The following is a 14,873-nucleotide window of genomic DNA, read 5'->3' on the forward strand; positions in this document are numbered from 1 at the left end:
GATATTTGTGGTGCAGGCAGTTTCGCAGACATTCGTGTATAATAAAGGACTGCAGACTTGTGCTCTGTATTCCTCTCCTTCCTCAATTCTCTTCTTCATCCTCTGGCACCGGCACCCCTTTCCCCCCTTCATCATCTACCTAGGAGAAGTTTAGGAAGCCTTTTTTATCAGTTTAGCAGTTTTGATACTTTTTTGTTTGTTTGGAGCTGATGAATAATTAAAGTGCCTTTAAAATTCAAGTCAGTGTTAAAAGTCTTTCTTTCTCTGTTTCACTTGCTCCCCTCTGTCAGAGGCCGGAGGTTCTAAGTTCACAATAGGGAAGTCAATCTGGCTTCTTTGGGCTCTGGTCTTTAATAACTCCGTTCCAGTGGAGAACCCCAAAGGAACCACTAGCAAGATCATGGTTCTTGTCTGGGCTTTCTTTGCTGTCATCTTCCTGGCTAGCTACACTGCCAACCTGGCTGCCTTCATGATCCAAGAGGAATACATTGACACTGTGTCTGGCCTCAGTGATAGAAAGGTAAGGGAATAGGGGTTTCAGTGCTTCTGTAGATGCAGAGAAAACTTGTTTATCGGTATGTGTACATGGGCAAACAATGTAAAGTTTTCATAATTTGTGATGTTGTGTTGACATGGATTTGGGGATCAATATTCTTGACGACTTCAATATATAAAACTACACTCTTAAAAATAAAGGTTCTTCACGATGCCATAGAAGAACCTTTTTGTCTAAATGGTTCCATAAAGAACCTTTAACATCTGAAGAACCATTCTGTTTCACAAAAGGTTCTTTGTGGTGAAAGAAGGTTCTTCAGATTATAAAAAGGTAAGGAAGAGATGGTTCTTTAAAGAGCCTTTGACTGAATGGTTCTTTGTGGAACCAAAAATGGTTCTTCTATGGCATCACTTGAAGAACCTTTTGAAACACCTTTATTTTTAAGAGTAGAGACTAGATTGGGACTGGAAAAATTTGAGATTGACAGTAGTTTAAATTGCACAGCATGAAGAAGCGTTTTCTCTCTATTTGTCTTTTGAAGTGCTGGATGCCATTATGTTGCATTTAAAATATAATTAAGTATGTATCTGTGAGATGTGCAGTAATTTGGCATTCTAGCATGGAAATATTCCTTTGACGTTCGCTCTCAGTGTTGACCTTGAGGAATCTGGAGGGATTCTTGAAGAAAAAAAAACACTGTTTTGCTGTCATGCCAAATGCATGTGCTTATGTACACCAAATGAAATGTATTTGTGTTCCATTGTGTTCGTGTCATTTTCAGAAAAGAAGCTACATCAAATCTGGATACTTGAAGCCATTTAACTTTTGTTGATTCTTTTTTCTAAGTGCCTCGTGTTCATTTTGTAATCCCTTTTTAAATGAAAATAGTTTCCCCCATCTGCTTCACTATTGTTCTCTTTTGTTAAAAGCAGAATGAACACAATGTGCATGTCAGCACTGCTGCTTTATATATTGTTCTGTGTTTATGATTTATTATACTTGGTTTTGACAGCTGCAGTAGCTCTAGACTTGTTTCTAGCATACATTCACTGTCACATGTCATTCATGTTGAGGCTTACAGTATTTTTTCATCGTGCTCTAATGTTAGTCCTCTAATTACTTTGAAAAAACAAATGCAACATCAATTTCAATCACTGTTTCTAACTGTGTTCCCCTCTCTCAGTTTCAGCACCCCACAGAGCAGTACCCCCCTCTGAAATTTGGAACGGTCCCTAACGGAAGCACAGAGAAAAACATCCGCAGTAACTATCCAGACATGCACCAGTACATGATCAAATACAACCAGAAAAGTGTGGAGGATGCCATCTCCCACCTCAAGACTGGGTCTGTGCTGGCTTTCTTACTCTCACTGACTTCCTGTATTGTTTTTTCATGCAGATTTGAATTTTGTTTTGTTTTGCATTATGCTCTTCGGTTTTAATGGTGCATAGATAGTTTGTTTGTAATTTTGAAAATGATTACGTAGTTTTTCAGCATTTAAAATCACTAACTTCCTTGGCTTTTATCAGCTAAGCAACGATATGAAAAATAAAGTACAATTTTTAATTTTGTTTACATTTGGTTTGCATTGGTTGTAAAGCACATTTATAGTTCAAGGGATCAAGGGATAGTGTTTTGTAAGGTTCCTTTTTTATTTTTATTTTATTTATTTTTTGCCTCTAAAGCTATATAATATATGAAGTATATAATCATATATAAGTCAAGACAAACAAAATGTCTATCCCACATTTAATTTCTTTTGGCCCAGTTTGCTCAAAAATCTACAACTCCAAAAAGTCAGATTTTAATAAAATGACAGGACAATAGGTGAGGCGATAAGGTATTAAAATGAAAATATGAAGTTGGTTGTGTCTCTACTCTCTAATTGTCCTGAAAAAACTGACCATCTGAAAAATGCTTTATATCTTGAAAAAAAGTACTTAAGTTCCAGAAGTGCTTAAACCCTGATAATTGCTGCTTGCATCTATATTTTCAGTTTAGCATTCATTCCTTTGCCAGCTCATTTATACAGTTTTTCAGTTAACGGAAACACTTGTTTATTTAGTTTCTGTCTCTGTAATAGTTTTCATAACAACAATAATAACCTTGTTTTCAACATGTTATCTAACATCTCTCACTCTTCCACTCTCTTCCTTACACCTCTTAGCCCCATGTTGCTCTGAAAAACAGGAGTTCCTTTACGATGTGTTTGCACTATTTTCCCTCCTCCGACACTTCCTCTCTCAACTCTGTACACCTCACACACTCTTCCTCTATTTATCATGAGTTGTTAATCCACACCGTGGTTTTCCTGTGCCTGTCATTTCCTTATCCATTTTTAGCAAAAGTGATAATATAATGCCGGCACACTACAGATTTCCTCTGCTCTCTTTCTGTCTGTCAGCCTACTCCACCTCACGCTCTGTCTCTTCTGACTCCTACTCTTCCTGTCTGTGTTTGCAGTAAACTGGATGCCTTAATATATGATGCGGCTGTATTAAACTACATGGCTCGTAAAGATGAAGGCTGTAAAGTAATGACCATCGGCTCAGGGAAAGTATTCGCCACGACTGGTTATGGCATCGCCCTGATCAAGAACTCCCGCTGGAAACGGCCATTGGACCTGGCCTTACTGCAGTTGGTGGGCGACGGTGAGAGTCTGAAGGTTATGCAGTATCAGTGCTAAAATTAGGGGAATGTATATTAGTGTGTTTATGCTGTTGGGCTGGAGAAGATAAAAGCCTTTGGGAGATTAAAGTCTTTTTTATGCATATTTAACAAGACTTCATTCATTAGCCTGTACTGCTAGCTTCAAGCCATCTTCCCAGCCATCTTGGTCTAATCCAGTTTCCTTGACATGATGCAATATGTATCTTTGTTGTCTAGCAGGTGACATTTATCTTTGTGCTAGCAGGCTGCTTACTGATTTAAAGGAGATGATAGCAACCTACTGATGCATAAAAGAGATGGGCATGTATCAAAGATTCAGTCTTGGGAATGACAGAAGTGGTGTGCGGGAGAGAGAAATAGAGAAAGAAAGACTGTGTTGTGTTCCAAAACCCATTGAGCTGCCTAAGAGGCAGGGTTTTAAAGCATCAAGCTGTGTCAACTGTGCTGTTTTTTTTGTTGTTGTTGTTTGTTTGTTAATTATTTGAATAGGGATCTACGTGATCAGGAATTTCGTGTGAGGTTGAAAAATGCACCCATGCAGATTTCCCAGCTGGTTATTCAAGGCACCATCACATGTACCTTTAAAAGAAAGAACATTTTAGAATGCGCTGCCACAAGCTTAGTGAAAAAAGAATTTTAAAATGATGCACAAGGCAGGAGAAATGTTAATTATGAATCCCCTTCATCTTTCATTGCTGAAAAGTATCAATAAAAATACTTAAAGGGATAGTTCACCTCACAGTGAAAATTCCCTCATGTCGTTCCACATCCGTAATACACCTTCGTTCATCTTCGTAACACAAATTGAGATATTTTTTATGAAAACCGAGAGCTTTCTGACTCTGCAAAGACAGCAATGCAACTGAAACATTCAAGGCCCAGAAAGGTAGTATGGACATGTTAAAATAGTCCATGCGACATCAGTGGTTCAACCCAAATTTTTTGAAGCTACGAGGATACTTTTTGTGTACAAAGAAAACAGAAATTAAGACTTTATTCAACAATTTCCTCTCTTCTGTGTCGGTCTTTGACTCGCGTTCACGAGAGTAGACTGTTATTTTTGTTTAAGCGTTATTTTTGCTTTCTTTGCGCACAAAAAGTATTCTCGTAGCTTCATAACATTGCGGCTCAACCACTGATGTCACATGGACTATTTTAACGATGTCCTTACTACCTTTCTGCGCCTCAAATGTGTCAGTTACATTGCTGTCTATGCAGGGTCAGAAAGCTCTCGGTTTTCATCAAAAATATCTTAATTTGTGTTCCGAAGACGAACGAAAGTCATGCAGGTTTAGAACGACATGAAGGTGAGTAATTAATGTAATAATTTTCATTTTTGGGTGAACTATCCTTTTAAAATGTATAATTTTATCATTGTGTGAATGTATTGTTATTCTTATTAGAGCATCACACCATTAGCTTAGTAACATGCTAACAGCAAACTATTGTGAGTTGTTTCTCCTGTGCTGTTTGTATGGTGTACACAAAGCATTCTATGACAGTTGGGATATTGTCTTTGAAGGCAGTTGCCTGTGTGTTGTTGGCTGCAGCTCACTAGGTTTTGGAACTGAGCTATTGTGTGCTATGAGTGAGATGTGTGCATTGAGTGACTGTCCATTCTCACACTCCTTAGAGGATTAGCTGTTACGGATTTGCGATGTCAGAGTGGAACGCATCTGATTCAAATGTGCTTGTCCAAGTACTAATTCTTTAATTGTCATTTATACACCCTCCTCCTTGCCTTCTCCCAACACACACAAACTGTACACAAACACATATACGCACTAGCTATCTCACAGTGTTTTGTTTGAACTGGATGGTTTATTTGATTGTTGTTTAAATCCTCTTTGGCTTTTGGTGTGTAGAGAGAGCGAGAGACTGAAATAATGTGTGTGTACGCCAGGTTTCCACAGTGAGATCGTCACACTGGTGCCAGGTTCCATTAGCTAACACCACCGTTTAACAGCTGAGAAGCTTTACATGTGAAATGAACAGTGACTTTTTTTTATTCATCTGGTTGGTGTTTGTTGAGGCGTGGGTGATTTCTCTGATGTTATTTGCTGAATTCTGTCCTTGTTTTACCTGTAAATTGTTAAAAAGCATTGTGAGGCTTTGGGGGGATAATGAGCTATTATTATCAAAATATTTTAGTCTCGTTTAACAGATTTGTGCTATTTTAGACCATTTCAATGCAGTGATGTCATTGACCCTGCTTGTCATGAAACTGTTTTAAAACGTTAACAGGAGGCGATTCAGTTAACTAACGTTAACATCTATCATAACATGTTCTTATCAAAAAGTGGACCTTTATGGGTTCTCGGAAATTATGAAAAACAAAAATGTTAAAGCAGAAATGTGATAGGACCATTGCATTAGATTGTTATAATTTACATCCCTCAAAGTGGTCTATAACTGGCAGCACAACATGTAATCACTTTTTCTTTTTTTAAGTTGTTTCACTGGACAATCATGAAAGACCATGTCAGTGTTTTTATTCGAGTGGGCAATAGATTGCAAAAATGTTTGCTTCTTTTCTGCATTAGCATATTTGTGGAAGGCATATCAACATAACTTAAAATGTGCTATTCTAACTGATAAAATTGTGCCAATCCAGTCAATTAGCTCTGAAGCTTAACCGTGTGAGAAGTTACTACAGAGGTATTGAGTCTTTTTTTATTTATTTTTTTTTTTGTACAACCAACAACTACAATTTTACTTTTATGTTTCTATGGAGCCACAGGAAACCACTTGTCCATCTACAGCCTTTTCATGTCTTTTAAACACCGCAGGTAACCTTATTGGTCAGTGCCACGCAAAAGCACTTCTTACCTGCTAAAAGCCTCTGTTATTTTATCTCAGGGCCAGCAGCTTTCTTTGCAGTGGTCATCTCGAATAGAAGTCATTTCACCTACTAACAATTCAGAGGACTTATTACAGTGGTCAGAAATACCGTGGCACTTCTGATCTGTTTATAAAAGTGTTGACCTTTTAAGGCTAATCCAAGAGCAGTGTTTGCTTTAGCGTGATAGTGGTTTGGGTCAAGGCTGAATCAGAGTGGGCTGTACAGGGAACGGTGTTGGCAGTACAGGGAACGGAGGTCACGCAGATGGCACAGACTGGCTGTCTGCCTGAGCTTAAAGACCTTGCTAAAGCATTAACTGTTAAAATGTGCCCACTTAACCGTGCCAGCCCTGAGCTCCGTTGCCAAACAGAAGCTGTTATGGCAAGAGCAAAGGTGTGAAAATATGTGTACGCGTGTTAGAATTTGTACTGTGCGTGCATTTGTAAAGCTGTGCAAGTGTGTGAACGTTGTCTGTGTGTTAGCATATACTGTTTCTTTGTGTGTGTGTGTGTGTGTGTGTGTGTGCATGTTTATGTGGTTTATGAGGACACAAATTTGTATAATGACATGGGTATGACAGAGGTATTACAATATGAAGGTGGTTTATGAGGGCACTGCCTATGTCCCCGTAATTCAAAAGGCTTAAAAAACATACTATGGCCGTGTTCACACTTGGCGTCTTTTTCGAAGCTGCCGGCGTCTGTTTTACATTATAATCCTATGGAGTAAACCGTGTTTTCAAAAAAGTCCTGAGCGCTTTTTAAAACGCCACCGCCGGCGTCTTTTTCTGCAGCTCAGAGCATTTTTTCGAGTTGAAAAAATTTAAACTTTTCTGAAAAAAACGCCCTACGTCAAGCGCCTTTTTGACAGCTGACCAATGACAAGCGAGTAGCGAGATCTGTCGTTTCCATAACAACAAGAAGAAAAATGGAGAAGGTGCCGGTAGATAGACTGCTCGTACTAGTTTCGGAGCACGAGGAGCTGTATGATATGAGCACAAAACTCTATCATAATATACATCATAAAGAGGCTGTGTGGGCACAGATTGGACGGCTTGTTAAAATTATCACGTTAGCTACTGTAGCATTAATAACGGTCGCTCAACAACATGTTATCGAATTGAATGCCTTTATTGATATTTTATTTTTCTGCATACAACTGTTACAGCTGTTGCTATGACAACAAAAGACGCTCTCAGCTGCTATTTGTAACAGACGCTGCCAGCTTTGTTTTTCATTAAAAAAACGCTCTTGTCAACTTTTTCTAGTCAAAAAAGACGCCAAGTGTGAACACGGCCTTAATGGTGGTTTTTTTTTGAAAATCTAAGAATGCACAAAGTCCTGTGAGGGCTAAGTTTAGGTGTAGGGTTGGTGTAGGGCAATAGCACACACAGTTTGTTCAGTATAAAAACCATTACGCCTATGGAGTCCCCATAAACCACAAAAACCAACGTGTGTGTGTGTGTGTGTGTGTGTGTATGTGTGTGTGTGTGTGTGTATGTATGTTCCCAGTATGACACACCTGCTGAGTTTGGCTGTGGTCAGCGAAGTGGTTTGCCAGAGCCACTGGCAGGAGTCAGGAGGAGGTGAATGGACAGTGTCAACAGAGTGAGGCACTGCTTGGATCCGAGCTGGGCTCGTGCTGTTATCAGTTCAAGTCCCATGTGCAATTCAGCCTGCGCTTCTTCGTCCTGCTTGACTGCATTTTCTTTTGTGAAATGCTTTATGTGATGTGTCTGTGGCATCTCATCTACATTGTGATTAATGCCCGCAGGTTGTGCTTGCTGGATAGTTTGTTTTGATAGCATAAGAGACAGACGCCATAATTCAACCTTTGTAAGAACAACGCAACTGTCATTTACAGTGTGATGGGTGATGATGTGCTTTTATTATGTTACACAGCACTGTTTCAAGATGGCCCAAGCTGAGATAACGTGGTGCAGTTGGTCAGTCCTCATCAAAGCAGTAAATGCTGCAGTAAATGCCTCTGTCTAGTAAGGTTTGGGGTTATTCACAAGCTCATCTTTCTGTAGATAGAAGGTGAGATTCTGATTTTCTCTTGAATTTGCAGCAGGCCTGACCATCTTCCGGCACAATTAAATGATTATGATCTCACCCTTTCACCGTTCTGTCTCCCTGTCTGTCCTCTTGTTTTTCCGCCCTCTGCCTATTACTCTGTTACTCCTTCCATTTCATTTCATTTTCCCTTTTCTGTTCCATCTTTCACACCCTCATGCACACACTGAGACCAACATAAACAATGCACATATACTGTTGTTTCCCCCTGTTGCCATCTGTCTTCATCCCACTTTTTATGTGAACTTCCCCCTCTCTGAATAGAATAGGTTCTTCTGCTATTTGTCATAATGACAAAGTCACTCTCTTCTTTTTTTCTACCAGCCTTTTACTTATTTCTCCACATTCTCTCATTTCCCATGATACAATGCAGCATTGAAAAGACAAAGAACTTTGTTCTCCTTCCTTTTTTGTCTTCTCATTTACCCTCTGAGGAAAAGAGGATATGGGTAGATCATTACACAGGACCTAGCCTTTGCTAGGCTACAGGCCTCTTGCTCTCTTCCTCGTTCTTTCACTCTTTCAGGATTAACAGTCTGCTCCGTTTGATCAGCTTCCAAACAGACCTTCACAGTAATGATTCGTTTACCCACTGGGACCGGTTCAGTAGACCTCTGACCTGAAATGTTTTAAATATAATACTGTAAAGATCTCAAAATAGCACATTACTTACTATAGGTTTACACACGTTTAGTATTAGCATCTGTTTCCTGTTACAACAGGCATGTGGGAGAGGCAAGTCACTTACCATACTGCATTCATACATGTTTTATTGATGCATCTGTGCCAAGTATGTATCACTTATTAACAGAGAAAACGAGTAATGCTAATGCATTGTCTTTCTCTTCCCTTTCTACTCAGATGAGATTGAGATGCTAGAGCGTCTCTGGCTCTCAGGGATCTGTCATAATGATAAAATTGAGGTGATGAGCTCCAAATTAGACATAGACAACATGGCTGGTGTCTTCTACATGCTACTGGTGGCCATGGGCCTAAGTCTGCTGGTCTTCGCCTGGGAACACCTGGTTTACTGGAGGCTACGGCACTGCATGAGCAAAATGGGCCAGTCCGGCAAACTGGACTTCCTACTCGCCTTCAGCAGGGTGAGAGAGAGTATGAAGTGAGAGAGTAACTGATTATTAGTCACTAGAAATTTATTTTGGGATTGTTTGGTTTGGGTAAATTGAGAAGGACTGTGACATAGACTATGCCTGTGGTATTACAGATGAGATGAGAGTGATGCTTATGTAATTGACACTGATTTGCTATTATATTACACTATTATATCTTTGTTGTTTGTACTCTTAGGGAATGTATAGCTGCTGCAGTTTTGAAGATGAAACTGCACATGGTGGGGTTAAAGTCACAATTCCTGGCCACCATCACACTGCCATAGTTCCTGCTTCTTCCTCACATGTGGTCACTTCAGCTGTATCCACTCCAGCCATTGCCATGGTGCAGCAGCAGAATCCACAACAGCCTCAACCTCCTCAGTCTTACAAAACACCTCTTCCTGGATCCCCTCCCACAATTGTTCATTCTGGAGCAGCCTTGGGTCCCACAAATACTCAACTTGTAGGAGCTCCTCTACCATGCACTACTTTCTTACCCCGGCCAGATCGCAGGTTGGCGGTTGTTGACCGCTGGAGACTACCCAAAACTGCTAGTGCCACAACCTCCATGGGTGTGAGAGGAGCTCTAGCAGAAACAGGACCCCTGCCTCAAAAGGTGGCACCTACCTGGGCAGGTGGTGGAGGTGCAGGTAGTGGTCTAGATGGATATAAGCGCTATTATGGACCTATTGATCCAGAGGGACTTGGGCCATGTGTGGACCAACAGACAGGCTCTCAAACTCCCAAAACAGTCCCCAGAGCCCACCAACAACCCCCACCAACTAGTGTGGCTTTCTACCAGGAGAAGGGCATGGACCATGGCATGGGGAAGAAGGTGGGAGTGGGTACTGGTGGAGGGGGTCAGGGTAGAGGGGTTAAATCTCTGGGGACTCCCAGGCTTCCTCCTAAAATCCAGGCCCCAGCCCCGCTGACACCTAACCCCCCGCTGCAGCACCCCTCTCCCCCTCTCCCTTCATCCTTCTGGAGGAAACGGCGACCAAAAAAGCCCAAAGAACCTGGTGGCCCATTGTACGAGAACATCCTGCCACTGGGCCGGAGAGGTGGAGGCAGGGAAGCGAGTCGAAGACCGAGACCCTCTCCTCCTCTCCCCATCCCGGTGCCAGTCACGCTTTCCCCAAGCTACACTCCTCCATCCCCCTCTCCCTCACTCCCCTACACCTCCACATCATCCTCCTCATCCACCACCAGCTCCTCAACCACATCCTCAGCCACATCCTCACGCTCCACCTCTCCTTCATCCACTTCCACAGCTTCATCTCGCAGCACCCGAGACAGAGAGGCTGAGGAAGAGGATGAGGAGGATTTGGATGAGCTGACCGAAGAGTCTAGTCTTCTGCAGGGCCACAACAGAACCAGGGACAGAGAGCGGTCCATACTTTCCCCTAGATCTCTCACTCATGGACTTCCTCCTCCTATACCCCCACGCAAACCATGGGGCACCTTTGGAGACAGAGAGCATAAGAAGGACAGAGAGAGAGAAAGGGGTGGCAGTCAACTAGCACAGCTCCAGGAATGGTGGGCAGGATGGGCAGAGAGAGAGAGGGACAGAGAGAGAAGTGGCGGAGCCCAGGGAGATACAGAAAGAAAAAGAGAGAGGAAACGTAGGAAAGAGAGGGAAAAGGAGAAAAAGAAAAAGAAGAAGAAAAACAAAAAACGAAAAAAGAGGGAGGAGCGTGAAAGAGAAAGAGAAAGAGAAAGGAAGCGTCGCAAGGTGAAAAAGAAGAAAAAGAAGGCAATGAAAACAAAAAAGAAGAAGGTGTCATCTGGCAAGCGGTCAGAGCCAGAGGAGGGTGATGTTGAGGCAGAGAGAGATGGAGAGGGGGAGGGGGATGGGGATAGAGAGGGAGAGTACTCGTCATTTTCTCAATATCGCAGTGCATTTGCGGACAAAGGCAGCCTTTCAGCTTGGGAGGGAGAGAGAGAAAGAGGGAGGAGAGATGGAGGTGAGGACGACAGGGATGAACGAGAGGATGAGAGTGGGGGAGGTAGAGGCAGAGAGAGAAGACCCAAAAGCTCCCATTCACGACAACGACCGTCCAGTAAACGCTATCCCAACCTCAATAAACTCCCCTCTTCAGTTAAATTCTGGGTCAGTGGAGGCGAAGCAGGTGGCACGGAGGCCTCCGGACCCTCCCCTCCCTCCTCTTTACATACACTCCTCTCCTCGTCCAAGAGACGGAGGAGTAGTGGGGTAGAGAGAGAGGAAGAAGGGAGAGTAGGAGAACGCAGGCCACTGCTTCTTCACTATGAAAGGGGGCGAGTTAACACCAGAGAAGGCTTGTCCTTCCATGAGTGGGACTCTGAGGATGAGGAGGAAGAAGGGGAAGAAGAGGAGAGAGAGAGAGAACGAGAAAGAGAGAGAATAGAGGAGAGAGTGCGGCGGGCAGGGAGAGGGGCAGTGTCAGAGTCTGAGCGGGATAGAATAAGAGCAGAGGAAAGCTTTTCCGATGAGGGGTCCTCAGGAGAGTTTGGCCGTTTTGAGAGATACTGGGAAGGAACTGGAGCAGGTGGAGCTAGTGGAATTGGGGGTGGGGGCTGGTTTTTTGGAACGTACCCTGCTCGAGAGAAAGGTGGAAGTATTAACAGTAGAGATGACTCTATTTTGGGTCGGGCAGAAGGATGGGGATTGGCGGGTGATTTTTGCGGTTCGGGTCCAGGGATTGGATGGAGATCTGGAGGAGGCAGTGGAGGGCTAGGTTCACAGTGGCCACCCCCTCCCACTTCCCTGCCACCACCACGACGCTACTGGTCAGTCGACAAACTACAGATGAAGGGTGAGAAGCGAAGCCGCAGTGGGTCAAAGAGCAAAGGTCACAGGTCTCGGGATAGAATGCAAGACGCAGCATCATGTACGTGTTCACAGTATGGGCACGGTAGGCCCCACATACACCACAAACACAGCAGCACTCAGTCTCACAGCCAGGAGGATCTGCTTCCCCACTGCCACAGCTTCAGTGGAAGCTCTCGGCCCAAACCACCTCCTAAACCTGACACATCCAAATCCGGAACCCAGTCCAACCTAAGCTCCCAGCAAGCCCAGCTCTCCGAACACATAACCCAGCCATCACCCTCCCCACCTCAGCCACTCCTGCCCTCATTACCTGTACCATCTGCTCCCAACTCCCTACCCATGCCCATCCCTCCACCTCCATCCTCTGCATCCATGTCCCCTCCACCTGTGCTCTCTCCCGGGGGTGCTTCCGGCTCCTCCCAGGCAGCCACCGCCAGCGCTAAGCTTCAGTACCAGAGACTTCGGTCTGTGCCCCAGCCAAGGCGATTCTACTCCCCACACCTGCCACTCAAAGCCAAGAGCTTGTGCTCACGTCGTGGTTCTGCCCATTTCTCCAGCCTAGAAAGTGAAGTATGACACGGGGCTTCGCTGCTGCGCGTGTGTGTGAGCTCTACTGTGAAGCGCAGCTGGAGTGTGATGCACATACATGTGCCACACCAAGACGAGGAAAACGTCCATGACAGTGACCAGAGCAGCAAAGAAACAACAGTCAAAGCAGGGAATGGCTCAACAAATTCCGCCACGGTCACAATGGATAATCCAGCCGTGCTCCATCTTCGGTCTGAGCTGAGTATTACGATGTCCTCCGTGCTCCTCTCCTCCAATGAGAACAGTGGATAGCAAATGTCTGGGATTTTTCTGTGAGTAATGATGTCATGTTTACACATATACACTCCCTCAAACAAGGAAAAGACATTTTTGCATCGTGCACATACGACATGTGACGACAGACATCAAATACTGCTGTGGCTCATACTGACTATTCAGTTTATTTACAGATGACTCAGAATTAATCTATATTCAATCTGAATGCAGTCTTGGAGAGGCTCAGATGATCAGCATCAACCCACTGACTGAAAAAGTGTCTCCATGGCAACCTGATGCACATAGATACAGAAATGCCCTTTTTTTTTTCCTTTTTGACACTTGCAACATTGATGTTATGCCATCACCCTTTGGCTTCCTCTTTCAAGGCCATGCTGGGAAATTATTCATTGAAATTTGACCTCAAAGTAAACAAGAGTAAACTATGTCACTCTTTCTGTATTTCTGATTCCAAGCTAATCAGAGCTTACATGGAGCCATTTCACTCATCAGAACTTTGGTTGTCCTAACAAAACTCCAATGCCATGGTGTCACTTTGACATCAAATAGAGATGACATTATGTTCTAAAGAGACATACTTCAAAAGAAAAACAATAAGAACACAAACAAAAATGTAGCAATTTTTCCTGTATAATTTTTTTTTCCCTTCAGGTTTTCTTTTCTTTTAATGCTGTTTATTGCTCTCACTGTGGTCGTATTTTAACAAAAGGGTAAACCAGCTGTGTCTGATGTTAAATAGTGGGATTATATATGCGAGGGAAATTTTTACTAGTGAACAAGTTATTTATTTGTTTTGATAGCAGAATTTGCAAATTGTCACAACTAGATCCACGGCACTGCCCAATACGATGGTCCTTTCTTTGCATACAAGCAATACTTGTCTTTCATCAAACGATGATGGGTTGCAATATTTATGATTGGCACTAGATGGCTACATAATATTAAAAACTGTACGTTAACGATTACAAATGGTGGACCATGAGTGGATCATGCCTGTTGTTTGTTCCTTAATCACCACGCGTCAGAACTGGTACAGATAGATTACAGCGTTTCTGGGATGGTAAACTACATTGTTTAGAAGAGCTGAGGCTGTCATTGTCACTGATTGTGCATTTTCAAGTCAAGCCTACTTCCAGTGCAGAGTTGCATGTAATAAAGCACAAGTTGCTGACTCTTGTCAGTGCAAACATTAACATATGATAATGAGGAGTCAAGGACAAACACAATACTGATCGATTTTTAGCCAAAAGCATCCTACACCATTTATTTTGGCAAAAGAATTGATGTCAGTCATACAGAGATTCAGTTTCTGAATACCTATTTGACGTCAGGCACCGCTTATTTGCCCATGTTGTAGTTGAATGTAGCTTTGAAATAATTTAGCAAAAAGTAGATATGCGGTAGATTTTGTAGCATTCTGGATGCAGTTACACATCACAAGAAGTGACAATTACACTTTTTTTATGGGGGGCATAGAGGGCTTGTACATGTCGTCACAGATCAACAGATTCGATTGCCCTTTATTTGATACACCCGTTTACGCGGAAATAAGTGATGTTTGTCTCCCTTTCATATATTCTTCATTTAAACAAGACCGCCCGAGGAAGGTCCATCATCAGGGCATCATTAGGGCTTTTCCACTTTTTAAAGACCCACGTGTCATCGCATGAGTCAAGAAATAATAAGCTCAGGTATTGAATTGCGTGTTGTGTAAACCGAATCACACACAGATGCTTAATCCCCTCGGTCAGCGTTTCTTCCAATGCCGGGAATACGGGTGCGTCAGCGGAAAGTCCACCGCACCCGGCATGGAAGCGTGGCGGGGGGCAGGGAGATGGATGTAGAATGATTGAATTAATATAGTGTGCCATGAGTACACTTGATCTGTCATTGACCCTTACTGAGTCAGAAGGCGCTAACACAGTATTCTGTGACTGCATGTACAGAACGGACTTCTCATGTAGCTTTTTTCTTGAGAACAAAAAGAAATATTATCTCTATATACTATGTTTTTGAGAATGTATCATGTTATACTGTGAAT

General features: G+C 42.8%; 1 protein-coding gene across 1 annotated transcript in view; it reads left to right on the forward strand.

The window, feature by feature from the left end:
* LOC306877664 (uncharacterized protein) overlaps window positions 1-12,583 on the forward strand; it is a gene marked incomplete at both ends in the record, with an annotated part of 53,211 nt that extends 40,628 nt beyond the window's left edge. The window contains 5 exons of the mRNA XM_079429561.1: window positions 291-520; window positions 1,680-1,840; window positions 2,960-3,147; window positions 8,945-9,186; window positions 9,392-12,583. Coding sequence (XP_079285687.1) covers window positions 291-520; window positions 1,680-1,840; window positions 2,960-3,147; window positions 8,945-9,186; window positions 9,392-12,583 — 4,013 coding nt within the window. The remainder of the gene's footprint in view (window positions 1-290; window positions 521-1,679; window positions 1,841-2,959; window positions 3,148-8,944; window positions 9,187-9,391) is intronic.
* Window positions 12,584-14,873: the final 2,290 nt, after the last annotated feature.

This window comes from Barbus barbus (genome assembly GCF_936440315.1).
Source record: "Barbus barbus genome assembly, chromosome: 12".
Classification (NCBI taxonomy): Eukaryota; Metazoa; Chordata; class Actinopteri; order Cypriniformes; family Cyprinidae; genus Barbus; species Barbus barbus.